Source organism: Ambystoma mexicanum, chromosome 7q, assembly GCF_040938575.1.
Source record: "Ambystoma mexicanum isolate Mex_15411 chromosome 7q, UKY_AmexF1_1, whole genome shotgun sequence".
NCBI classification, from domain to species: Eukaryota; Metazoa; Chordata; class Amphibia; order Caudata; family Ambystomatidae; genus Ambystoma; species Ambystoma mexicanum.
The window spans coordinates 600779104-600807066 of record NC_090941.1 but is presented as its reverse complement, the minus strand read 5'-3'; the positions used below and the strand labels follow the sequence as shown (position 1 = coordinate 600807066).

At 46.0% G+C, this 27963-nt stretch overlaps 1 protein-coding gene across 2 annotated transcripts in view; it reads left to right on the top strand.

The window, feature by feature from the left end:
- Positions 1–27963, top strand: part of EXOSC8 (exosome component 8) — a 639075-nt gene that overhangs the window by 140450 nt on the left and 470662 nt on the right. For both annotated transcript variants that reach the window (XM_069640787.1, XM_069640786.1), the window contains exon 4: positions 17317–17390. In XM_069640787.1, the coding sequence (XP_069496888.1) occupies positions 17317–17390 (74 nt within the window). The remainder of the gene's footprint in view (positions 1–17316; positions 17391–27963) is intronic.

Sequence of the window (27963 nt, the reverse complement as noted above, 5' to 3'; positions counted from 1 at the left end):
CTACAAAAATTGTAGAAACAATGAATTGCTCCTTGTTTTTTGGTTTGAATGTCAGGAATTGATTGCCTCATGCTCAGAGTAATGTCCTGGCAAATCCAGTACTGTAAGCCACTCCTATTCTAGGATTCATGCTTAGTTACGCTGTGGCTAACCATGGATATGAATAATGTCTCCATTTTTTTGCTTATATATTCACAATGACTACCTTAGTTATTTGTATACCATGTTAATTTGATTCCTACTTACAATACATGTAAATAAACACATGTCCCCTAACTTATGGGGTATAAAATAGTTTTGTGATTAATTCTTTTTTTTTAATATTTATTTTAAGTCAAGGCAGTTTGACAAGCATACATCGTAAATAGTAGCAAAGACGTGTTAACCCCCAGCCCCTTCCCCCTCGGGCCCATCCCCCCCTCCCTCCATTCCCCTGCAAAGGCCTTCACTCTCCGGGCCCTCCTCTCTGTGGCCCCATAGTTTGTGTCCCCTTTGGGTTCCTCCCTGATTCCCCGGGTCCATCGGGCATTGATAGGCTTATAGGTCAGGGCAGGAAACCACTGGTCATATTCCAGTACCGGGCCCCAAATGTTCTTGAACCGGTGAAGGACCCTGGCCTTTGCTGCTGTCACCTTTTCCGCTAAAAGTATGTCCCATACTTTTGTCCACCAATGAGCCAAACGGGGGCCGTCCGGGGACTTCCAGTAGCGGGCCAGCACCGATTTCCCGGCTAGAAGGCATTGGGTCAAAAGTTTTGCTTTATTCCCGAAGCGTGGGTAGATTGCCGGGACTGGGACCCCCAGCAGAACGGGGCCCGGCTCTAGCGGAACCGTTGCCCCCGTGATTTGTGTAATTGTCCCCAGGCATTGTCTCCAAAATCGCTGGATTTTCGGGCACGTCCACCACATGCGCAAAAAGGAGCCTGGGTGGCCACATCCTCTCCAGCAGGAGGGGTCCACCCTGGGATTCATGTGATGGAGCCTAAGAGGGGGGGGGTAGTACCACCTGAGCATGATTTTATATGCACATTCCCTATTGGTGACACAGGAGGACGAGGAGTGTGCTCGGGTCCAAATTTCCACCCATGTTTGGTCTTCTATCGGGTGCCCCAGGCCGGCCTCCCATTGGGCCATGCAGCAGGTTCTCTCGACCAGGAAATCGCCCAAAAAGCGTCTGTAAAAGGTAGATATCCTACCTCGATATGGGGGGTCCTTGAGCGATAGTTCCAGGGAAGTCGTGACGCGCGTTGCTGCTTGTAGGATTTGGGGCTGTGAGCACCAATGGCGCAGTTGTATGTAGGTAAATCTGTCCTTTTCCTGAAGTTGGAACTTCTTCTTGCATCGTTCGAACGTGCATGGCGCATTTCCCTCGTACATCTGCTCTAGGGTCTCAAGGCCACCCTTTATCCAGCGTTGAAAATTGTGCAGGTTTGATCCGGGTGAAAAAGCTGGGTTGTGGAAAATCGGCGATTGCGGGTTCAGGCCTCTCGGGACGCCCTTCCGTTTTAGTGCCCAGTGTCAGGTGCTCAGGGTGTGTTTGGTTGCCCGAAGGAGGTCTCCCCAATGTGTCCTGAGGGGGGCCGGGATGTGTGGCAGGAATCGCAGGGGTAGGGGCAGCCGTGACTGTTCCAGTTCTACCCATCTGGGGCGGTTTGTGAGTGTTTGCCATGCGTGAACGTGTGCCAATTGTGCCACCACTCTGCAGGCCTGCAAGGCCGGGACTCCAAGCCCTCCCATTTTGGAGGCACCCAGTAGAGTTTTGTAAGGAATTCTAGGTTTTTTTACCCCTCCATATGAACTTCACCATTTTCTTCTGTAGGTCTCGAAGGGTTGGTGCGGGGATTGCCACTGGGAGAGAGGAGCAGGCATAAAGAAACCTCGGGAGAAGGTTCATTTTGCAGGCTGTTATTCGCCCCATTAAGGAGATCTCCTGGGTCGTCCAACGTCTTAGGTCTCCCTCCAGTTCTTTAAATACCCGGGGAAAGTTGGTCTGGTATGTTTCTTTTGGGTCCGCCGGGATGTAGACCCCTAAGTAGGGGATGGCTCTGTTTTCCCACTTGATCAGGCTCATCTTGATCAGTGTTTCCCGTTCCTCCGGGGCGAGGCCAATGCCCAAGGCTGTTGATTTAGCGAAGTTAACTGAAAAGCCGGATACCTCACCATAGCTGCTTATTTCTGCCAGGGCGGGATTCTGAGATCGTTAGCAGGACATAGTCAGCATATAAGGCGATTTTGTGTTGGGAGGGGCCGACCTGCAGGCCTGTGATCTGGGTGTTTTGTCTTATTTTCTGGGCAAAGGGCTCCAGGGTAAGTGCAAAAAGCAGAGGTGATAATGGGCAGCCCTGCCTCGTACCACAGGACAGCGAGATCGGGGCCGAGATGGATCCGTTGGTCCTCGGGAATGTTTTGGGTTCTTTGTAGTTGGCCAGGACCATTGTCTGAAAAGCTGTTCCAAAGCCAAAAGCGCCCAGCGTGCGTTTCATGAATGCCCAGTCCACCTTATCAAATGCCTTGGTGGAATCCAGTGCCATCAATACTAGTTTTTGGGAGTTTTGGGCGGCGATGTCCACGAAGTTTAGAGTTCTCCGGATATTGTCCCCTGCTGACCGGTTTAGGATGAAACCTGCTTGGTCTGGCTGGATTATCTCCGGTAGGATGCGACCCAGACGATTTGCAAGGACTTTGGTATACAGGTGTGCGTCTATGTTCAATAGTGCTATCGGTCTGTAGGAGGCTAGGTCTTTCCCTGCCTTGGGTAGGAGAATAGTGGTTGATTCCTGCATAGAGGGGGTCACCGAGCCAGAATCTCTGAAGCAGTTGAAGAGTTACTAAGGGGGAGGGGGGGGGTTATCTGGTGCTTGAATAATTTGTAGTACCTTGTTGAGAATCCATCCGGGCCTGGGGCCCGTGTCTTGAGCAATTTAATGGCTTTCTCGACCTCTTCTTCTGTGATTAGTGCCTCCAGGGATTCCCTTGCCGAGGTGGAGAGTTGGGGCAGTGCTGCGCTCTGCAGGTATTCCTTCTGTTTGAGCCGGTCTCGCGGAGTAGCTGTCATGACCTGCGTTAAGTGGGCTACCGCCAGTTGCTGTTTATTAGATTCTGAATATTGGACAACTCCCTGGGGGTCGCGCAGGCCGGAGATGGTGTTAGTTCGTTTTATTTTGGCCAGTTTGGCTACCAGATATTTGTTTGCCTTATTATTCTTTGCGTAGTAGGATTGTTTGGCCTTGGCCATTAATTGTGCGGTCTGTTCCGCATAGTGGGCTTCTAGCTTTTTTCTGGCCATGCGTAGGGCTCGCTGCGTTTTGGGGGACCAGCCTTTTTCCTTGTGCATCTCCTCTGCCGCTTTCAGTTCTTCCTCCAAGGCTGTCCTGGTCTGCCGCCTGTTCCGATGATAGGCTACTCCCTGTGCAATCAGGACGCCTCTGATCACTGCCTTCATGGCGTCCCAGTTATTCGCTGGGGAGGTATCAGAAGCTGGATTTTCTTCAAGAAAATTCTTGATCGCCATCGTGATTCTGTCTCTCACCGACATGTCATTGAGGATCGGGTCGTATAATGACCATTTACGCGGAGAATTAGGGATGGGGTTCTGTACCCGGATCTCCATGATCACTGGAGCGTTGTCAGATAGAATTCTTGAGCCAATGGACACTTCTTTGACGAAGGCGAGAGTTTGTGGGGACGCCAGGAGGAGGTCGATCCACGAAAAGTTTCGGTGGACATAGGAGTGAAAAGAGTAGTCTATTTCAGTGGGGTGTAGAACCCGCCATGAGTCCACCACCTCCAGGGATCTGAATAGGTGTAGGGAGGCTCAGAGCCTGGGTGAAGTCGTTCGGAGTCGGAGGGTGTGACTCATCTCTTATCGGGTCTGGTACTCCGTTAAAGTCCCCTCCTATTATCACCTGGCCTTCTATGAAGCGTGAAAGGGACGTGCTTAAAGAGTCGTAGAAGTTCGATTGGCCAGAGTTGGGCGCATACACGGAGACAAAGGTATATAAGTCACCAAGGAGGAGGCATTTGACTGCTATGAACCGGCCTACTGAGCATGTTTTAGTGTCCAGGATTTGAGGGTGTAGGTCTCTCCTGAAGAGGATTGCAGTGCCTCCTTTTTTAGACTCTCCCGAGGTGAAGAATTGGAGTGGATACAGCCAGGAGCGGAGACGCCCGAAGTCTGCTCGTAGCAGGTGGGTCTCCTGAAGCATGGCCACCGCGGCCTCCTCATCTTGGAGTTTTTGCAGGATATTTTTCCGTTTGGCGGGAGAGTTCAGCCCATTGACATTGAGGGAGAGGAGTCTTAGGTTTTGGTGATCTGGGGCCAGATTCTCCCCCGTTGACTGGATTGGGGGGGAAGGGCCGATAGCGCCTGGGTCAACCGCCATCGCTAGTGAGAGATAAGAAGGGGTCAACCTGCACTTGGGATTTTAACACGAGCCCCCAACGGGGGCCGTAACTTTAACTAGCGGGTGGGCCGACATTGTGTGAGTGGTACCACCCTTGGCCAACATGGCCAACAAGCAATACAGTACTGTGAATTTCCAAGGACTCAGAGTTGGAACGTCACTTGGAGCGGGCATGAACCGTGGATATTGCCCGCCGCCGCAGTTAATGGCGCATGTTCCTTACCCCGAAGATGATGGTTCCTTGCGGGGTAGGGTCAAGCGGTCGGTGAGGAATGTGTGGTGGGCGCCTACGTCTTCAGTTATCTCTTCCGGTTGTTCCGCTGCACCTTTGACCATGACGGCCTCCTTGGCTTGGGGGGGGGCGGATTTGGGCCTCCAGTTGGCTCTGAGTTTGGTGAGGCGGATTCTCTAGGTGAGGTTGGGTGCATGATTTTATTTGCATCTTCCAGGTGACTGATACGTCGCACCACGCCTTTAGATGAGAACTGCAAGGCCGTTGGAAGTAGCCATCGGTATCGCACCTTTTGGTCTTGGAGAAAGAGTGCCAGGGGTCGGAGCGCCCTTCTTTTCTGGAGGGTGAGCATTGAGAGATCTTGATAAATCTGGAGCGGTGAGCCCTGGAAAGAGAGTTTGTCCCCAGTACGGCTGATCGCCGAGATGGCCTCCTTAGTAGAGAAGAAATGGACCCTGGTGAGGACATCTGGGGGGAGATCCGAATCTATTGCCTGCCGTGGGCGCAGTCTATGGGTGCGGTCTAATACAAGCTGGGTTTCATCGAGATCTGTGAGCAAGGAACGAAAGAAGTCTCCGACGTATTCCGCCAGGTTTTTCTCGGGTACAGAGGACGGAATTCCTCGGATCCGGAGGTTGTTCCGGCGGGCCCTATTTTCGAGGTCCTCTTGTTTATACTCTAGGATCTCGTATTTATCTTGTAGGGCTCTGATTGAGCGATGCACCTCCCCTAGTGCGGTTGTATGTTCCAGTGAGCGATCTTCGACCTCGCCCAGCCTCTGATCTACCTCAGTGACCCTCTGATCGGTCTGTTCCACTTTGGAGGAGAGTTCTGCTATACATGAGTGGAATTCGGTCTTGATGTCCGCCATAAAAGCCACCAAGTCTCCCTTGGTAGCGAGGGCTTCTTCTCCTCCACGGGGTGTTTGCGGGGTAAGACTGGGAAGGTCCTGTTTCTTACCCTTTTCTGTCGTCGAGAACATAGTAGCTATGTCCGAGTTTTTGCCGGCCTTCGTTTGTTTCGTCATGGCGGCTGCGTTGGTGGTTCTGCAGGCAATGAAGCTGGGCAGGGAAGTGGGCCGGGGTGCCTCAGGAAACTTACGGGAGGCAGATCGTGGAGAGGTCGTTGGATTACACCGGCGGTTTCGTTGTACAGCAAGGGGACCTTATGTGGGGCGCGTGGTTTTAGGGTGCTCCCAGTCCGAAGGTGTGGGTCCGCAACTGAGAGTCACAGCCCGCTGGACCGGGGGGTGAGGCGGGGTCCTGGTGTCTTCCGGCGGAGTAGGCTGGTGGGGGAGGCCTGGGTTGTCTGTGTCCAGAGTCTTTGTTTTTTCAGTGCCCTGCAGGGCTGGGGCAGGCGGCACTCGCTCCTCTGGGGGTAGGCTCTGTCCGTCGGCTCTCCTCCCGCCTCCCCGTGCTGCGCGGGGGAGCCGGCTCCAAAATGCTTATGGAGTGCGGGCTTGCAGCGGTTTCTGCCGCCGCGTGTCGCGCCTGGGCTTCGGGGGTGCTCCCTCCGGCTAATGTTCCGCTGGCCCCCTCAGTCATGCTAGGTCTAGGTCATGTTGTGCATCCCGTTTCGGGCTGCAGGCTGCGCCCGGGCTCTCCTCTGCTTCGGGTCATGGGTCAGCGTAGGATCCGCCTCCATTTCTTGGCTGCGTCTGAGCTCGCGGGTGCGCCCGCCATCTTGCTTCTTCCGAGGGGTGCAGGGTGCTATGTTTCAGACGACGATTTCGGGTGCAGAGCTTCCTTGCAGGCTCTTCATCTTCGGACCACTTGTGCTCTAGCGGTTCCGCTCCTTATTGCTGATGTCGGCGAGTCATTTCAGCCAAGGGAACCGCATGAATTCTGCTGCGGTAGCGGGCGATCCACGGGCGGCTTCAGCGGAGCGACCACATCGCTGGCGCTCCAAGCCACGCCCCCTGTGATTCATTTAAAAAAAACAGTCCTGCTATCCTTTTGCATGGGAGCATGACTCGCATGCTGGGTTTTTGGTGATTAGCTTTAACACCAACACAAAACATTCTTTTTGCGAATAATACAACATTCTACACTTTAGAAATGTTTCAACTTTATCGGCGGCTACCACACCCCCAGTTATACATATTGCAGAACTCTAAACTCACGATGGTACCTCATTATAAATACTTAGGTGTCCTCATTGATGGCTTCATGAATGATAAATTAAATACTCTTAATCTATTGTCTAAACTAGTCAATCTTATATCTCAGGTGAAAATGTTACTCTATGTATGGAAAATTCACATGTCATAATGTCATTTTATCAACAGAAAGTTGTTCCTATATTGTCTTATGGATCAGAATCAATGATGCCTAGGAAATATAAAAGTTGGGACTCCTTGAGGCCCGTTTTTGGAAGCCGGCTTTAAAACTCCCAAATTGTCACCAATGGCCATTTTACGATTTGAATTAGGTGCGTTGTCCCTGTATGTACAGATTTTATGGAAAATGTGCTGTCTATTGCGAAAATGTTTACTTGGGACTGAAACAAATAATATCTTGAGTGTTGTAGCTTATTATCTGTTTACGTCCTTACATGATTTCCTGAGAAATTGGTGTAATTTTATAACAGATGCATTAGCTGATGCAAGTTTAACCTTGGAGATTTTACTTACAAATCCAGGTCGAGCTAAGATCAAGCTGTACCAGTACGACTGGATATGCACCCAAGACAAATGCTATACTTATGTGGATTTCAATCCAATTCTGATGGCCATAAGAAATTCCGTGTAATGGCTGATTATTGAATTAAATGCCCCTACCCCCATATTCAAAACCAATACCTGAGGTTCAGATTAAATTTGTGGCTGACTAATGCTATATTGGCAAGAAGAGGACTTATTTTACAAGACCAGAACTTTTATTGCTTTTGTAAAGATTCTACTCAGAAAGAAACGTTACAACATTTTTTTGTAGTGTGCGCCGCACCATCGACAAAACGTGAAATGTTCTTTAAAGAGCTCTTTAAGTCATATGGCTCTGTTACAGTTAATGATTATTGGCTCTCTATTTTCTCTGATCCCAGGCAATTAGTTAAGATTGCAATAGTACAATATTTGGAATCTGTTTTCCCCCAGTCTGAAAGTCCTAACTGACCTCTTACACACATAATATTCCTAAATGAATATTTGTAATTGAGGGCAATGAATTACAAAAAATGACTTGTTCTATGCTTCCATGTATGTACTGGGTATTCTAATAATTCTTAACAGTTTTAGATGTAGCGTGCGTCTTATTCAAATTTGAAAATACATTTGACTCTGAATAAAAAATCTGGGAAATTGACCTTAAGGAATGTCTACTATTATCTGTGAATTATCCGATCCTTTTTATTGTAAATGTAAAAATATGTTAAGGGAATGATGAAGTGTGTTATAGCTGTGATCTGTACTAATTGATGTATTTTACATGGACATGTTTTATCTGTATATGTATTGAATATTGATCCATTTTGTAATGATTTTGAAAGATTGATTAAACAGCCAATCAAATAAAATAAAAATAAAATAATTCATAAACTGGTAAGTACTTTTTTAAACCCTCCAATGCAAAGTAAATTAACCCCTTTCTGGAGAAAAGGCAAAGCACAAAGTCCGAGGTAAGAAGAGTCTCTCAGGGAGCCAAGGCAGCCAATGTTAGTTGAGCAAAGTCTGGGGAAGCTGAAGATCTTCTTTGCACGCAAGTAAAAGTCTTGCACAATGTTTTCAGAAAAGTTTGTAGAAATAAGAACACTTGAAGGGCCAAAAGCTTGGAGGCTTGTGAGGGCAAAGATGCAAACAACTCTGCAAGGCGAACCAAGACAAGTCTCAACTGAGAACAAGTAAGGCTACACCACAAGAGGTAAGTCCTCTTAAACTTTACAGTACCTTTGGTTAGAAGAAATGGTTCCAGCTGGCTTCTGCTCCTCTGTAGCTCTGCAGATCCTTTTGTTCATGGGCCTCAGTCGTGGTGACAAGAGGGAGGACGTCTGGGGACTCCTGCGCTACAACTCGAAGGTCAGCGGCAGCAATGGGCAAACTTCAATTCAGCTGCACTTCGCAGTTTCAGCTCCTGGCGTCTACAGCAAATAGCACCACTCACCACTGCGGTTTCACGGATACCACTCTGGACTTTCGTTGCATCTGGGTTCCAGCACTCTGTTGAGGTGGCTCAGGCTTGGTTAGTCCTGCTTCAAGGGAGTCCGGGGGATCTTCCTTCAGCACGGGTCCGTCTTTAAAGCGATACATTCAGTTTGATGTTCCTCTCCCTGGCCCTTCGGTTCCAGCAGCAGCAGTGGAAGTACAGCCAGCTCCGAGAGGATGTCCAAACGAGTTCCCTTTGGAGTTGATTGGTCCCCCCAACTGAAGGGGAGAAGTTGTCCTTGCAGGGCTTCTTTAGTCGAGACTAATTCAGAGCTTCAGCACAGCAGCAGGGCTTCCCCGGGCAAACCAACGGTCCAGGAGTTGCAGCAGGCATCTCTTCCAAGTTCTTCTTCGGATTCCTTCGTTCCAGTGGTCGACTCTGCCTTCCAAGCCAAAAACCTCGCCTTTTATGCAGGTTTCTCCCATTCATTCCAGCCTAGCTGTTAGTCACACCGGCCAATCACCTGAGAGTGCATTGCGGTCTCCTAGGAGATTAAGCACAGGGAGTTTCGGGCACCTCCCTCACTTCCTGCCCCTGCCAGACACACTGGCGTCAGAGGCGGGCTTCAGCGGTGAAACCAGCCAAAGACAAAACAAACAAAGGGACCACACCTGGTTTGGCACGCAGAGTAAATCTCAAGAATTACCTTTACAGCAAGAAATGATGAAAAAAGAAGACCAAGGCCATTTTGACAAAATGGGCACCTATGGGTGCTTTACCAAGGTTGCATTTGCAGCCCGCGGTAAAAACACACAATGGTAATGAAAAGTAAACCACTGCCACCAGCCAATAATTGTTGAAACAGTAACATAAAATTGTTACATGAGAAACTAGACAAAGGGGATACTAAGTGACACCTCCAGCACCCTATTGTACGATAGTGTGTGCTGGGTCTAGAAAGTTACTCAATGTAAATAAAGTCAATTTCACTTCACTGCTCTTGGAAACAGTGGTTTCACCAAGAGAAGGTATTTAAACCTTTGGGAAATCTCAGAGACTTCCCTGTGCCACTGCACTGAAGGTGCTGTGTGTCACAATGTAAAGATGATGCCTATGGAGTTCATCAGACTCCAAAGTCAAAGAAAACACGGAATATAAATCACAGAAAAAATACATGAGAGAGTGGGGAAAAAGATCACACTCTCTCCAGGTAAGAAATAAAAAGTCCTGAAGTCCAGCAAAAGAGCTGGGGGTCTCTAAGGTAGAGGGGAATTTAGCAAATTTCTGAGAATTCTCCCTAACATCTGTACACACCTTTACACAACACTACTGCCTAGATACACAATCTAGGTCTGATTCTCATGGGGGGCAAGTGGTGCTTAGGCATCTCTTTGCTACTGTTCTTTTACACATCCCACCACCATCTCTGGATACTGCCCGCTAGTCTATGGACAGCGTGTGATTCTAAACAGATTCACAAGCATCAGAAGACATCCATTACTCACCGTAATAGCACTTCTGATGATTGTCTCTGCTTAGATTCGCATACGCCCACCCTTCCTCCCCTTGTGGAGAAGAAGGAACATGGACATCTTGCACCTACCGTCTTCTGTACTTGCTCACGCTGACTATAAGGCTCCCTCACGGCAGAAAAAACACAACCAGAGGGACGCGACGCGTGAAGGATTTTGGGTACACTACTTGTCACGTTGGGGATAGTGTTACAGTCACGCCCATGTCGACGCCCCTTTTCGATCTTCGAAAGAAAGATGCAATACTCTGCGATTACCACTAGATGTCGGACTATATGCACAGCATGTGAATCTAAGAAAATACAATCATCAGAAATTGTATTACGGTGAGTAATGAATGTCTTCTGGTGCTTGTGAATCTGCGTAGAATTACTCCGCCTGTCGTCCCCTTCAGTCAGGCTTTTCCCCTCCTCAACTCAGTAAAGAAACGCCTTGCTCCCTCTTTACTTGCACCCTCGCTCACTGCAGCCGTCAACCCTAGAGTTGAGAAGATGTTCCGTCCTGCACCCTCTGACCCTTTGTATATCGGAGGCCATGATGTTCCCCCCCCGTGATGTTCCCTTGTGCCCCCCCATTCTTCCACACAGGTGTTGCCTGTTTTGCTTGATTCTTCTACCCTGCTCCCCCTCACCTCCTCCAGCCTACTTCTGTAGGAGTCTGTCCTGATGCATTCTGCTTTCACCATCACCGTCTTGTGGACAATGCTGGATTTGACTTTTATGGACTTCATTCATTCATGGTGCGTCACCCTTTCTCAACTCTCATGCTGAACTTCTTTTGCATCTTGTACTCATGGTGGCCCTGAATCATGCTGTTCCCATCTTCATCTTGTATCCTGGCTTGCAACATTGTGTTACTACTGACTTCTGCAATTGTATTCACTCTCCCCTCTTGCTTCTCCACTCTTTTGACTGCTAACTCTGTTCTCACCTCCTTTCCCTATCTCCTCCCCTTACCCCCCTCCAGCACTATCTGAAATGTCGTCAGGTCTAATATGAGAGTCGCTTGTTTTGTTCCTCCCCTACCTTTCTGCACCCCTCTCCCTCACCTCTTGTTTTCTTTCCGACTCTACCAGAAATGTCATCAGGCCTAGTACGGTAGTCGCCTGTCTGTTTCCATTTCCTTCCCACTCAACCCCTCTCTTCCTTATCTATGTTTTAGCTCTTGCACTATCTGAAATGTCGTCAGGCTGAGTACGATAGTTAATTTCACATCCTTACTGTTCATGGCCTGTAAGAATGTCATTGTTTTTTCCCTTGTTCCCTCCCTTGTCTTGAAGCGCCTTGAAACACATTGTGTATAGGCGCTATATAAATAAACTATCATATCATATATATCATGCCGTCCCGGACTCCTTGGTTGTTAGAACCACCAGAAAACAGGAAGGAGTTCCACTATCCTCATCCTCCTCTCCTCTCCTCCAGATAAGGATTGTAAACATCTTTATGCTCAGAGTAAACTTATTACAACCTTTGGCTGCTTTCAGCACTCTGATCTCTAATAATACCACGCTCCTGGTGAGCTGTAGCGATCTTCAATGGGGATTTATGCAGGAGTGCCTCCAGAACGTTCCAGAGCCTACCTGTACACAACTGTTAGCAGCGGTGGCGGAAGGGCGTCCGGTGACGCAGAACATTCTCAAGAATACCCTGGTTTCATCTGAGACCGCAGGACGTGTTCTCGCACAAGGGACCCTGTTGAAGCGCCATGCATGGCTAAAAAAAAAAACCTGCTTCAAACCAGAAACACAAGCTTCTCTCATAAACGAGCCCGTGGAAGACTCTGCCCTCTTTGGTATGGAGGTCGACAAGGCCCTTGAGACTGCTAAAAAAGAGCACAAGATGCTTAAGTTGTTGAACCAGATCTCAGACAAGCCCGCTGTCTAACCAGGGACCTTTTAACACCCGACGATCCTTTCGTGGGCAGTCCTTTTCCCGTTCCTGCCAAGGGAACTACGGAACAGGAGGAACTCCTTGTTATTCCAGACAAGGCACTTCCAGAAGTTTCCAGACCCCTCAACAACGGGGGTTTCGGCGAGGAAAGGGTAGAGGGAGAAACTATGCAGCCAGATGCTCCCATGCCCTAGCTAACAAATAACTCCTCAGTGCAGGTCCCCTCCCTTGTCTCACAAGTGGGGGGGGTTGATTAACATCTTTTACCCACGCATGGGAGGGCAGCACCTCGGATCAGTGGGTACTCAAGACTGTCAGTGGTGGTTACGGCATAGAATTCCTGCAACTACCCAGATATCATCCACCCAATAGCAGACTGCTATCGCCGGAACATCTACAGATCTGCTAGAAGAGGTCCAGATCCTACTACAAAAGGGAGCGATCAAGGTCATCCCAGATCTTCAGGTAAACAAGGGTGTTTATTCAATATACTTCCTTGTACTCAAAAATAATCTAACCATGCGCCCTGTTTAGATGCAACCCTCAGAAGTTCAGGATGACATCTCTACAGGAGGTTATCCCACTGCTACAGCACGGCGATTGAATGGCCACCTTGTATATGAAAGATGCATACTTTCATATTTCAATGTTGCCAGCGCATAGAAAGTGCCTCAGGTTCATGAAAGAGAACACTCACTATCAGTTCAAGGTACATCCTCTGCGTTGTCTCAGCCCCAAGGGTATTTACCAAGCTACTAGCAGTGGCGGCAGCTCACCTGTGCAGGCAATCCATTCCAGTGTACCATTATCTCGCCGACTGGCTCGTAACTGGAGACTCGTACAAAACGTGTCGGGAGAACATTCAAAAGACTGTAGATCTCCATTTCAACCTGAGATTCTCAATCAACGAGAAAGTCAAGTTTGGTCCCCAGTCAAGTAAAACAGTTTCTAGGAGCACTCGTTCGGACAGAAGACTGTCTCGTCTTCCCTTCCAACGAGAGGGTTCAAAACATGCTTCAGATCCCTCAGTATGCAACCAGTCGCTGAGTAACCATACGGAAAGCTATGCGGCTACTAGGGATGATGGCATCCTGCATCTTCCTGGTTCTAGACGCCCGTCTGCACATGCGTCCCCTACAGGATTGGCTCTCGAGCCAATGGTGTCAGGCAAGTGTTCAAATGGACGATATAGTGGTTATCTCGACAGCCCTCATTCAGTCTCTGCAGTGGTGGTCCAAGGAATATCTTCTGAAGGGGAAATCCTTCACTATCCCCGCAGTAGAAGCCACTCTCACCACAGATCTGTCAGCGTGGGGTGCAGACCTACAACAGACGGCGCACGGGATGTGGTCTCCATCAGTGGCGGCCAAACATATCAATCTGCTAGAGCTACTGGCGCTGTTCAAAGCACTGAAAACCTTCCAACACACTTACAGAGGAAGACAGTTCTTGTCCTCTCAGACCACACCACAGCCATGTACTATCTGAACTCACTCTCCAGGGCTATCGAGACTGTCACAGAACATTTGCAAGTGGGCACTCAAACACAACATATTCCTACTATCACAACATGTTCCAGGGGAACGCAAACTTCTGGCAGAAGGGCTCAGCAGGCACTTAACCTAACCGTAGAACACGAGTGGCACCTACAAGAGCATATTCTACTGAAAGTCTTTGCAGAAAGGAGTCATCCAGACATTGATTTGTTTGTGACTCTGGAGAACACCCAATGCCCAGGTTACGCCTCCAGGTACCATCAGAGACGGTCCAAAGGGAACGGTCTGTGGATAACATGGTCTGGGAGATTTGCCTACGCTTACACCCCCCCCCACCCTCTCCTGATTCCCCCTCTCAACAGGGTAGTGTACAAGAGGCAGCAGGAACAAGTCTTGCGGATCCTGGTAGCACCAATGTGGGCTTGACAACCATGGTTCTCTCACCTGATGGGAATGCCAGTTCCCCTACAAGAAAACTGCCTTGCCCATACAACATGCTGTCACAAGAACTAGGGAAACACTGCACCCGTGCCCCCAAACTCTCAATTTAGCAGCTTGGCTCCTGAAGTCATATAGTGTTGGCACCTCCAACTACCTCAGAGTTGTATGAATATACATAAAGAGGCACAGAAATCTAACACCAGACATTGTCATTCCAGTAAATGGAAACGTTTTTTCATCGTTGCAATACCAAAAACATTAACCCTTTTGATTGTTCACCTAAAGATATAGTCTTTTATCTAACGCACCTCTTGGATTTGGGGCTTTGTTTTCAACTCCCAAAAGGTCCACCTTGCTGCCCTCTCTGCGTACACCACATCCCAGATCAAATTTCCTGGTAGACAATTCCTGTAATTAAGGCATTTATGGAAAGGGTCAACTTCACCCTCCATTGCTAACCCAATAAAATGGTTCACAGCAATTCACCAGAAAAAAAGTGTAAAAGACAGTTCTCTACTACCAACCTGTACAGAAGTAACCAAAGTGTTACAAGATAAAAATGAAGGTGGGACAGTGTGCCCCTGTAACATTCGAATGAAGGTAATCAATGGGAAAACTTAAATGGGAGAAAACTCTCCCTGCACTGGCAACTATAAGGACTGATCAGTTCCTCCAAACCATTTGAGTTGAGCAGGTGAATGAGGCTAAAAGACCTAGTTCAGTCCAAAATCAGCCAGAATGTTAGATCGAAGTCAGATGAACTTGAATGATGGACAGAAAGATTCCCGGGGGCTCCTTTGAAGTCAAAGGAGGGAATGTTGAAAAAAGTGAAACATTTCGTTAACGTTGCACAATTGTGTCGTTTGCTAAACGAATTCCTCTGGTTGCAAAGACTTGCATACTCTGGCTTTGGACAATGGTTAGTTATCCTTGGACATCAGTGGTTTCCCCTAGGCTGCACACCTTTTAGGGGTGTAAAATGCTGCTATATCCCACATCCATAGAAAAGCTATATCTACCTGTTTAAGGAAGGACTGCTGAAGTTAGGGTAACTGCCTTTGAATTATAATGCAGGTTGTTTTATATATGTGTAACCACCTTTTATCTCCCCAATTTACTTGAAACAATTGTAGTATTGCCTTGCTTCAGTGAGTCGGAGTGAACCATGGTGTGCTAAAATGGTATCTGGATCTTCCTTTCTCTTTATATAAATGACCTGGCAAAATAAATTATGTAATTGTAAGTTGGAAGTTGATGTGCCAAAGTTGATTGGGGGTGGGGGGAATTGGTATTTTGTTCTTTTCTGACAAAGCTCCTTTATTTAGGACTCCTACAGTTCTAGGAAAACGGCTTAATACATTGCAGCATGTCATCAAGAGTCTGATAATCAACCTCGTGAAAACCGTCTCTTTGGCCTGCTACATGACAATACGAATACGTTTACATGTTAAGTTGGATGGGTTAAAAATCAACTCTGTGGAGCCTTTTGACAATTTAGGTATTTGATTAAAAATAAATGGTTCATGGACTTCTCAAATAATCAAAAGTTATATTATACTCTAGACGTATGGGGGCTACCCAATCTTTTAAAAAAAGTATGCGGTAGGCGTGCAGTTTTCCCTTCTGGAGTATGCAAAGTAGAGGTCCAGTCAGCTATATTGTATGGCACGAAGAATTTGTCCTTGATGATGGGAGAAAATTGTTTCTTTAAACAACTTTTAGCATTGCTTAACTATTAGCCTTGCTTAGCGTGACCCTAAGCATCCCCTGTTGGCTAGAGTTGGGATTGACAGGAATAGAAAACGTCTCAAACCTGTTACCTACTGCCTGAGATTATACTGGTCAAGAGTGTTATCTGCATATACGGGAGCTTTATGGGATATGATTCATACAAGGGGAAGGTCTGCATGGCCTTGGTATAAATATATTAGGCCGGGTATGTCGCTTTTGAATCTACATCATGTGGGAGTTGGAGAACGTTTCTGTAGAGTAATCTGTCGCAAAGATGACCAATTATAAATGGGCCCAGCATGACTTGTTTAAGATTGTGGTTGTATACTAAGCTACTTAAACAAAGTAACCCTGGATCCAGAGCAGTAGCATGACAAAATTGTGCCGTTTTCACTGAATGTTTAAAAATGTTGTTTGAATATTTTTCCATTCTCCAGTTTTACAGTAAAATGGCAAGATAGTACTTCAAGTGCTCTTATTGTCGATCTCCAGAAGAATGAGGCTCATTCCATTTTTTATGCCCTCTTTTCCTTGCCATCAGGAAACAATAGTTGATATTGATATTTTATTTCTATTGCGCTCGTACACAAGTGTTTCAGAGCGCGACAAGGCAAGGGAGGGGAACAGGGGAGAACAAAACAACAATCTTACTAGGCCCAGTGACATTGAGAACGCGCAAGTGCATGAGAGAGGGGGAGAGGAAAAGTGCATGGAAGGGGGGAGAAGTGGAAAGTGCGCAGCAAAGGAGAAACTGATAAATAAATAATAAAGGCAACAAACAGTGGTAGTGCAGCCAGCAATTTGCAAGTACTAGGTTTAAGGCAGCAGACAGGGGAGGTCTGATAAGTGCTGGAAGAAAAAGGGGAGGGGGCTGTATGGTTACAGATACAAACCTCCGTGCAAGGCCACATTTAAGAGCTAGTAGGATCAGGATGAGGTTGGGAAGCCCTTGTATTTTGTACGTCAGCCTCTGAGAGAAATTTACATTTTGCGGTATCCAATGAATTTAGTAGAGCTTGGAATAAGAGACAAACCTATAGTTGGCAACGTTTTATTTTTTTTAGCAAGCCTTGGGTGATCTCCTTTATTTGTATGACTTATTTGATACATTTTTAGTTGCATTTTAAAATTATTGCAAATGTCAATTGTGATTGTGTTGTGTTAATAGATAGATCTGTGTTGTGATTTTTCTTTTTTCGTTTTTTTTTTATTTTTGTGATGCTATTCTCGTATTTTTATAACTTTTCTTATGATTAATGTTGATTATAACATGTTTTATTTATGTTATATGGGACTTTGAATCCTATGCTATACCTATATGTTTATAAGATCTATTGAAATTGTAGTTGGATGTTGTACCACTGGCATGAAAATCATTATTCTGTGCGCATAAACATGCAACAGGTATGACTCATGCACTAGTACATGTAGGTTTAAGAGCTACTTGTTCTATACAGTCTCCTTTTGTAAGTGGTGTTAAAAAATATACACTTTGCATATATTCTGTTCAGGTTCCATTACAACTGCAGATGGCTCTGCTTTGGTGAAGATTGGAAACACTACTGTGATATGTGGCATCAAAGCGGTGGGTTAACATTTATATGTACGACACATTAATATTCTCTTTTTATTGTTTGTGAAAACCTTTATTCGATGTAAAACCATTAGTCTTAGAGTCATAAAAGAAGACGAAACAACACATACATTGTTATTTGTGTAGTTTTTCAAAATTACAAGCAAGATAGTTGAAAAGCCATACTGTTACAATGCATTCAATGAACTCTTCTATATCAATGTGTTACTTCACCATATGTAACCTTTCTTATGAAATTTTCAATATATATAATTTAACTGAAAAAAAATACTAATCATTAAAAGGTATCCAAAAATAAAATAACATGGTCCTAATTTTCAAGAGAGGGAGATAGAGCGAATCCAACGCATTACCGCCCGATTTCGCTATTGGATGTCCTCGGAAAAAACTTTGGAAGCTTTGCATTGGAAGCTTTCCAAACCTGGCTGAAAAAAGAAAACCGATCCGACCCCTTTCAAACGGGCTTTGTTAAGAAAGTAGGGACCTCTCCGAACATATTAATGTTGAGTATGATAAAAGCAAAGGTTGTTCAAACTGGCCAACGAGTGCATATGGCTTTTATTGACCTGGTCCAAGCCTTTGACCAGGTCAATAGACAGTTACTATGGAAAAAGCTGGAACATCTAAACTGCTCTGAGTTAATTGTAGCCCCAATCAAAGCACTCTATTGAAATACATTGATGAAGATACGGCTAAGTCGAGAGGGACTCCTGTCGGAAGAAATCAAAACATCAAGGGGCGTTAAACAGGGGTGCCCCCTTGTACAACGCTTATATGGCTGATTACTCAAACACGGAGGATAATGTGAGATGTTTCCCACCGAAGATGGGAGGGGAAGCGGTATCACGTCTTCTTTACGCAGATGACATAATTTTATTAGATCCGACATCGGTGGGTCTACAGAGGAAATTGGACAACTTGGCAGTCTACCTGAAGGAAAATAACCTCCAAATGAACATATCAAAAACTAAGGTGATGACATGGGAAACGTCTGGCAGAACTAAACAAAAACAGAACTGGTTTGTAGAAAACCAAAAGCTGAAAAGAGTTGACACCTTTAAATACCTGGGAGTGACACTAACTAATAACCCACAGGAGAAACCTATGCAGTACACGCTTTGGGCTAAAATGAAAGCTTTAACCACACAAGTGAAGATTAATGATAAAAAATACAGGAAATTCTCACTCTTAGCAGCAATAACCTTTTACAGAGTAAACGTGGTCCCTCCAATATTATACGGAACGGAGGCCATGCCTGCCCTCCCGGAAAGCCTGTGGATTAAACTGAAGAGCTTTTTCTGGAGGCAAGTGATCGGATTGTCACAGACCACTCCCATGCCACTCATCAGAAGGGAATTATGTCTTTCTTCACTATCGGAAGATCATACAGGACAACAAGCCAAAGGCTCTCGATCTAATTGGGAAAGAAATGGAGAAGAACAACATTAGACTCCTGACCGAGTGGAAAAATGAAAATATCAAACTATTGAATGAGATTAATGCCACGACAGACCAGCTTGTAAGAAATCCAGACAGTGTATCCAAAAAACATTTGGAACTGGACTGGATACTCACCGGTGAAATCGCCAATATCTATGGATCCACTAAGAAATTCCCAACAACAGCAAAAAGACTAAATGGGACTAGAAGTTATCTGGAAATATTTCCGGATAAAACCCGTAGCAGGTTCTTTTTAAGATTTTGTCTAAACCATCTTAAAACAAATGAAGTACTGTTCATAAGAATTCAAACTACAACAAATAAATGCAGATTTTGTAAAAAGGAAGACTAAGTGGAAACAAGTAGACATCTCCTAAATTGCAAAGGAACTCGCCAAATCAGAAATACAGTTTTTGGAAAAATAATGACAGCTTTTACAACTCTAACAGAAGAGGAATGGTGGAGAATCTTGTCAAACGGCGAAGACACTCGCTGTGTGATTGGGGTAACTTCTTTTTTTTAAATTATTCACCTGGAGCAAAAAGTCTGATGAATCATGGAGGCTCACAAGCCCAAAAGACTTGAGAAAAAATCTTGAGAGCTTGGACTCGTAAACCTTCTGGCCTTTGTGAACCAGAGAAACCACGATCCAGAAGATTAACAATTAACATCACTTAAGAGATCTTTGAAGGACTAAATAATTGACTCTGATGAACTAAAGAGAAGATTCTTTGTTAGTTTCCCCGACGCGAGAAACGTTCTGCTCTAGCAGGGAGGGAGTTCTTTCTTTTAAGGATTAATATGGATTTATGGATTTAACGTGCCTTTTTTTTTTCTTCTTTTGTAATAATTGTTAATTCAATTGAAAATAAATAACATATTCATGGGCAGCTATCTTGAAAGTTATTTCTTGCTAACCAGGCTCTGTACATATTTGACTACAGTGACAGCTAAGGTTTACACAATGTCGGCGCATCTAAAGTTCCACAGTGTGATGCTAGAAATGCATTGGAGTTACAGGGCCTCCATGTCCTTGTCCTGTAGTCCTTTTATCATGTGTGTCCTGTGTTATTTTCTGCACAGGAGTCCATGTGCGACTCCTGATAGTGCAGCTCTTGCTCTTTTCTGGTTTGGTGTACAGACCCTTTGGATACCTTTATTGCCCCCATGGGTGGGGGTTCATACCTGTACCCCTAGTGTATGTTTTTGGGCGCTTGTGTGTGGCCCACAGAGCAGGGTATGGGCTGGTGGCAGCTCCATGCTGAATTTGACAGGTGCTCTGAGTATCCTCCATTTTGGGATACCCAGGCCCTGCCATTGGAATCAGGTGATTCCTGATAGGAGACAAGATGCCCCCTGTGGCCTCTTGCTTTCTATTGTCTGTTACCTTGTTTTCCCAAACTCCTGGGAAGTCCCGACTCTGTCCCTTCCCCCTGACTGGCTGTTGGGTGGAAGTTCCATATATGGCATTGTGGGGGAAGTGCAGGCCAGACAGGCTGGAACCCTCCCAGTGACTGTATGTTGTGGGTACACCCTTGGGGTACAACCGGGGCGAATGGAGTGTGTGACCAATATGCACTTCATGTTATGGGTGTCTGGTTTCTGGTATGCAACACAATGAATGAGACAGCCCTGCCCGAAACTGGTATGAATGCAGTGTGGAGTGCTGAATGGCTGGGTACTTGTCCCAATACACATTCTCTGTTAGTGTCTGGAGGGAAGTGAACGGCCTGAATGCACTGTGAGCCTGATTGGCTGCCTACCTGCATGCCCTTCTGAATGATTGGTTGCCCGAGTGTGACCCAGCAGAGTGAATGAGACCAAACCGTAGATCTGGGCACCTCTCACTGATAGAAATCGTTCAGAAGCTGAAATCGAAGCTTGATGCTTAGTCTCGAAGCCGAGCTGGAAGAAGGTTAACTGCTGTTTCCCTTCGACGCAATCTGAAAACTGCTGTGCCTTCAACAAACTGATCCAAGAGAGGAACTGGCTATGAGACCTCTTCCCGAGCTACGAGGGACCATCGTGCACCAGCTAACCTTCACCGAAATGTCCTGGAAGTCAGCCTTTGAAACACTGTCGACTGGAGACGGGGACCGCCAAGGAATCTGAAGAGAAGTGCCAAGACACCCATCCACCGTCGTTGAACAGGGTTCGGAGGATCGCTGTAACTGCTGGAGGCCCGTCGAAGCAGTGTTGCCCAGAAGCGGGGACAGCTTTACGCTGTGCCGACGACGATTGGAGCCGCAATGCTCCATTGCCTAAGAACACTTTGAATCAATGACTCCCTTGCTCATCACCGTTGACCGATTTGTCCCGCCGGAGAAAGTCAAGGTCGCTGATGAACCGAGGAGAATACGCCAGTGGGTTTCCCGCCACCCGAAGACCAGAAAGACCCCCGACGACCCGACACCCTTGCTGGGCCAAGGTTCTTCAGTGACTCTTTGCAGCAACAAACTATCGTCGTCGAGGTGCACCGCAAGCATCGTCTTTGCAGGACGGCTACAACCGATCGTCGATGAGTGCCACCAGGTCCGAAGCTGCTGCCTCGCCGCCTTTGTTCACCCTTTCTTCGTGGGATCTCGACGATCTGTGACACCTGCCTTAAAGGGAGTTTGCTCAAGAAGGATCTGTCGATGACACGACGTCGAACTCTGCTAAACCAGGTACATTTGGGTAGTAGAACCTTTTTAGAGGTAACCAAGACTATAGTGAACAATATATGGACTGGGCTATTTTGATTTGTATGCCATTTGAGACTCACAGCAGTTGGTGCATTTTAATGAAGTCAAGAGTAATTGTGGTACCACAGTGAGACTGTATATATTTACCATCTTAGAATTGTCGGAGCACAAAGTGCGTTATTGCATGTATACATAATCAAAACCTTATTTCTATAAAGAACTGTGTTTTCACTAACATAGTGTGTGGACATTCCTTTGTGGGTGCTTGGGGACTACACTTTGCTTAAGAACCAGCCTGCATCACCTCCTGAGAGCTTGAGCCTTGATTGCTCGTCCAACGTTACCAAATGGAGAATCTTGGCTGGGGTGCTCTGTGCTTCCACTCTGCCATATAGAGAGCAGGAGTACAGATAGCACCCTCCAGTCTTTACACACAAATGTTGTACTGAATACAAATTGGTTTTAAATTGTGTCCTGAGATTGTCATACAGGGGACATCTGCATAAAGTGACAGTGATTCTTTGGCAGTGATACAAAAAGAACATCAAACAGTTTCGAGCCTCCAAGAGGTTAAGAAGATTCACTAAAGGGGAGCATGTTGAATCTAATTTTAGTGTAAAGTAACCATGCAAATGCTGGTGCCATGTGATCTAGGTCATTTCATAGCACCAATTGGATTTTGCTTCTCAGTATGCATTAAGAAGTGCTGAGTTTGCAATGCCATTGAGCATGCATTCCTCCTCCATCAATTTGATAGCTTGCTTAGCGGCTCTTTGTAGTTGTATCTATTCGATTCGGTTTTAACCAATTTGTTCCACTTAGATGCAAATCCACAGGAAAGATCTACCGATATTGGGAAAGTCCAGATTATCAATTTGTGTTTCCAATCTGATTTCTTTCCGTGGACACTTCAGCCCGCAAGCAGGACGTAGAAAAGGTGTTGGACCTGCAACCCCACCTTCGCAAACACCACATGTGCATTTTGATACAAGTGTGAGACTGAGCTTTCCAATATGGCTGACTTACATATTAAAGGCTTTATCTGTGGTGTGCCTAGCAGCAAATATATTGAACATACCTGAACCTCTGCCCCGTAAATAACCCCTAGCTAGGAACAGTAACCAAACACACTTGTAAGTGCTAGATTGTAGCCCAATGCAGGGAGAGGGAACAACTTCCTATAAAAGCTTGCACAGATCTACTAAGGCTGTGGGTGTTTGGAGTTGCGCTCTTGTAATGGTTGAAGAGGTGCTGTCGCCTAGAAAACTGAATGGGCAGGAGGAGGTGGATTTGCAGAGAGAGCTGACGATGTAGGAGGAGGTGGAGTGTAGGGAGAGTTGCTGGTGCAGGCAGAAGGAAGGAAGGGAGAGTTCAGAAAAAGCTGGAGAAAGAATATTAAGGGGGAGAGGAGAGTACTATAGAGGTTGGAAGAGTAAGAGAACATTAAGGAGAAGGGGAGAATAAAAAGCAGTTGGGGAAGGAGAACATTAAGGCGGCGGGAGGAGTACAGAAGAGGTTGGGGGATGTTAGGTAAGATTTTATTTTCAGTGTGATAAATCTTCCTGACCTGTGTCAACCCCAGAATCTTTTGCTGGACTTTGTGATTATTTTCCTCTTATTCTTAGGTGAGTGGGAACCTCTGCCCCTTCTCGCCTAGACTTTTACTCTTTTTATGGGTGACCTTTTTATGTCTCTCCATACTGTGCACTTGGATTTATAGTTCCCTATAACATTTGGGCTGAGGCTCGGTTGCCCCGTTGTGCTTCTCTTTTTAATTTCTCTATTTCTCATGTTATCTCTTGGGTGAACTACTGTTCCCAAGAAGTAAAGTGTGATTCCCGTTAGTGCTGCAAAGCCATTCAAATGAGACAGTACAAGACGCCACTCTTTGTATAAGGAAGTGCCACCTGGGTATATGGTAGCATAGACAGCACAGCCAGGCTTATCTTAGGAGGGAGAGAGGGCTGTAGGAAGGTGCAACGCATGTGTAGTATACCAAGGGTTCAACGGAAACACTTACAACCAGAAGTACTATAAAAAATAAAGGTTTATTATCAATACAGTTAGGCCAAGTTGAGTCTTGGGGTAAGTAATTTTGTCAGAGTCATAAACACATTATAAAACACAACACAATGCTTGAAGGCACACAGACCAAAGCATAACCCTTCTTCAGAATACCTTACAGTAATTCTAGGGAAGTCAGACCTTATCATACACATTTAGTATAGGTCACACCAATTAATGCAGAGTAAAACCATATGTTACTTTCTGATTACTTTTAGTAATACAAGGGTAGTAAACCCTGTCAGTTATGCAGTGACACCCAACAAAGAAATCACTTAGTAAACCAATCTGCAATTATACTTTTCTGAACAGTGGCACACTCATTCAAGGAACAGTAGAAACCAATAACTATTAGTCAGGATAACACAGTTATACTAGGTTAGTATGATGTTTTGGTGTAGTATACATTTACAGTTGCTTTTCAGCTCAGTGGAACACAGACTAAGGTAAGCAATAACTCTTTAATTTATTTTAGTATGGCACACAGCTATTCAAGGTAAGACCCATACACTTTTTAAAAGAAGATACCAGCAACTTAAAAGTAGGTATAAACCTAAGACTGTTTTAGAATCTGTATAAAACAGACCCGGGGAAGCAAAACCCAATGTTACACTTTATGAATGACTCAATGTTATTCAAGATGGGTAAAACCCAAGTTGGACATAGTTTAGGCAGGCTATACAGCAGTTCGGGGAAGCAAGACCCAGTTGGGGCACTCGTACATTTATATCCTAACAGGAATATTCAAGTGAAGCCAACCGCATTAATTTTGCGGAAGAGGCACAATCAAATTTACAGATGAGTAAATTAACCTTTTATATACTTTTCAGAATGGCAAAACACATTCAAGTTAAGTAAGAACGTTTGTAACTGCTCACTCTTAGAGTTACAGTTATCAAAAAACTCTTTTACAAGTAAATACACTTTTAAACACTTGTTATATTTTTCATGGCAGAATCCTTTTCTCATCCACTCCTTCCCTATTCTATTGCATGAGTTCACTCGGAGGCAGAAGAGGGTCCCTAGTGGTCTAGGTGCCCGCTGTAGGTAGGGTGAGATAGGGTCCAGTTGCAGAAAACGTCCTGTAGAAGACTGTACAAACAAGTAAAGAGTTCACTTTTGAGTTAGTTAGGGTCCTTCGACTTTGAAGATGACACCCTAGGAGGATTCCAGCAGTGGGCCTGGGTGAACTGGACGAGAGGACTCCCAATCACAAGAAACGCCCAAAAGCTACACAGGAATCACAAAGGTTTAAGGTAGGTAAATACCCCAGCCAACACAGTACCTCAGCACGGAAGTAGAGTTGCAGCAGGAAGACCTCGGGATCTGCAGCCAAAAACCTGGTCGATGGATTCCTTTGTCATGAAGATGGAAGACGGGACTTTGGAAGGGATTTTGCTGCAAGAATCAATGGAGAAGGCTCCAGGCAAGAGGTTCTACATGGCTGAATGCGGCTTTGTGGTTTTGGCGCCCTTTTCAGGAGCCAGAAGAAGACTGAATATCGCTGGTCGGATTCTCGTCACTTGTAAGGTCCAGCACTCTGTTTAGGGGACTTTTTGGAATGGTATTACAAAGAAGGTAGCAGGCACTCCTCTCCAGACAGAACATGGCATGATAACCTGTTCTGAGAGAGTTTGCAGCACACGCTTTTTGCTCACTGTACCTTTCACAGATGGGAAATATCAATTTACATATCAGTCTTTGTCCCGCTCACATGGGCAGTCCAGCACCGAAATGCTATGGCAATTCCTCTCTGAACAAGAGTACCAACAGCAACCCCATTCACGAGTTTCAGCCTTGTTGGGCCTCATCAGTGAGGTGAAGCTGTGCCTCTGAGCACAGTGAGCAGGGAGTCCACGTCTGGTTGCCCCAGGTAACTCGGGGTGACCAACCCCATGTTCCTGGCAAATATTTCAAAGAAGGTAGCAGGCACTCTTCTCCAGAAAGAACATGGCATGATAACCTGTTCTGAGATGAGAGTTTGCAGCACCCGCTTTTTGCTCACTGTACCTTTCACAGATGGGAAATATCCATATGCATATCAGTCTTTGTGCCGCCCACATGGGCTGTCCAGCACCGAAATACTTTTTGGACTTGATTCATATCTCTGGAGGATGCCACCAAAGTTTCAGCTTGATTTGGAATTCAGAACACTGTGCTTGGTCCCAGGGTTTTGGGGTATTGCAGCCCCGCAAGTTCGCAGAATGATGTTGGATGGTTCAAAATGAAAGTCTTCTTGTGTCTAGTGGATCTCACTAGGCTCTTGTTCCGGGTCGTCCCTTTCGGGATCCCCAGGCTGATTGGAAGGAAGGGTAGCAGCAGGCTCTAGTTACAGAGCAGGCTCTCCGGTCACTGGAAATGGCTACAGCTGTCATTGTTTCCTCTTCCTCTTCGGTTTCAGATTCAGTGGTCAAATTGTCAGCAGCTTCCTGCTAAATACTCCTGGAACTGCAGCACAACTTCTGAATTTTACAGCAAGGGGCGGTCTGGCTGTCCAATCGGGACAGTCAGATCCTCAATGGGAGTTTGTTCCTTTCAGGCAAGTCGAAAGACAAAAGGCTGCAGAGTTCTGGACTCCTCCCTCGCTTCCTGCCTTTCCAGACACATGATTTCTGCCAAAGACAAAACAGCCACTTAGATTGTTCCTGCCTAGAATGGCAGGGGAAGACCTCCGAAACAGCAAGCACACAAGAAATGGCAAGTAATGAGGACTAAAAAGTCATAAATATAATTACTCTGCCACCAGCAATTCAAGGCAACTTGCAATTGCACCAAAATGTTACCAGGTAAGTAAGCAAGGGGATACATGGTACCCCCCTCTGCCATCAGCACTCCACATAAGGTGTGGTGTGATGGTTCACCATATACAATGTAAAGGGGTATGAAAATCCTGCTTTACTACTTGGGAACTGTAGTTCACCCAAGTACATGAAAGAGAAACTAACGGGAGGAGAACATAGGGGCAACCCAGCCTAAGCCTAAAAGTTGTAAACTATAACTTCAACCATACACTATGGAGAGACATAAAAAGGTCACCTATAAAAAGAGTAAAATACGAGGTGAGGGGGGGAAAAAGGTAAAATAGTTACCTAGTCAAAGCAAAAATGTTCTGGGGTTGACACCGGTCAGTAAGATTTATCATTGATAAGAAAATCTTACCTAACACTTCCCATCCTCTTTACGTTTATTTTAGTTGGCCAGCACACCCCACCTTATGTGGAGTGTTTGTGGGGGGGATACACTCTATCCCCTTGCTTACCCACTGGTAACATTTTTGTTACAATTACAAGTTAACTTGAATGGCTGGTGGTAGTGTAACTACTTTTATGACTTTTAGCCCTTATTACTCGCAGGCTGTCAAATCAGCCTCAGTAATGCTGTCAAGACGTGGACTAAATACCTCCGTCCCCAAGCACCAGTCAGGGAAGTCAACTAAATCGCTAACTGGTTATTTTGGCAACAGGTGGACTGGAACTGCAGCACCGGATTCCCAGGTAGCTGGAAAGGAAGAACAACGTTAGGACACAATAATTCATAGAACAAAGACAGGTAAATAACCTACCTAACTGGGCACCAGAGATGGAACAAAGAAAGGGAGGAAAAAACGCAGGAGTAGGAAAAACCTCGCTCCAGGAGCACAGGATGTTAAAGTACTGTCAAATGTTCCAGCAGCAAGTTCCAGGGAAGTAATCCAGATAGAAAAGACAAAAATCCAAAGTTCCTTTGAAGGGAGGCATGAGTCCAGGTCGCCAGCACACAAGGGAAGTCCAGAAACCATCCAAGAGGAAAAATCTAGGGGTCAAAAACCAGAAGAAAAAAACACACAGGCGGCCAAAAAATCAAGGAATATCCTAAAAGCAATCCAGTAGACCATGCTAAGGTTAAAAGCCACACAAATCTGGATCAAGAGAACAAAAACACCAAACGCCACTCACAGGAACAGCTGAGAAGCAAAGAACCGCTGTTTGGGCCTTTTTATAGTGACTTCCTGGTTACTTGGTCATGTGACATTGTGCTGGCCACGTGACTGGGAGAGCGAGTTTGCCAGGTGTCCAGGAGGCGCCATGGCAACCTCTAATCACGTCGCAGCATGTGCCATGATTGTGCAACCCTAGGCGAGCCGCAGACAACATTACTGCACCGGGGGGCCGCATGGGCAAACCGCGATGGCCCATGGACCCCTGTGGGCATGGCAGCAAGGACACAAGACTGCCCCGGAGTGAGCGCCGAAGCGGGACCATGGGAAGGAGCCAGACTCTGGGGCCGTGGACAGGGGAAGTGCCTGACAGTTGCAGCATGAGCATCTTGAAGATGGGAGAGTGCCTGCTCGTGTATTGCTATGAGGTCTGTCCAGCAGGAATCTGCAGCAGGGGTAG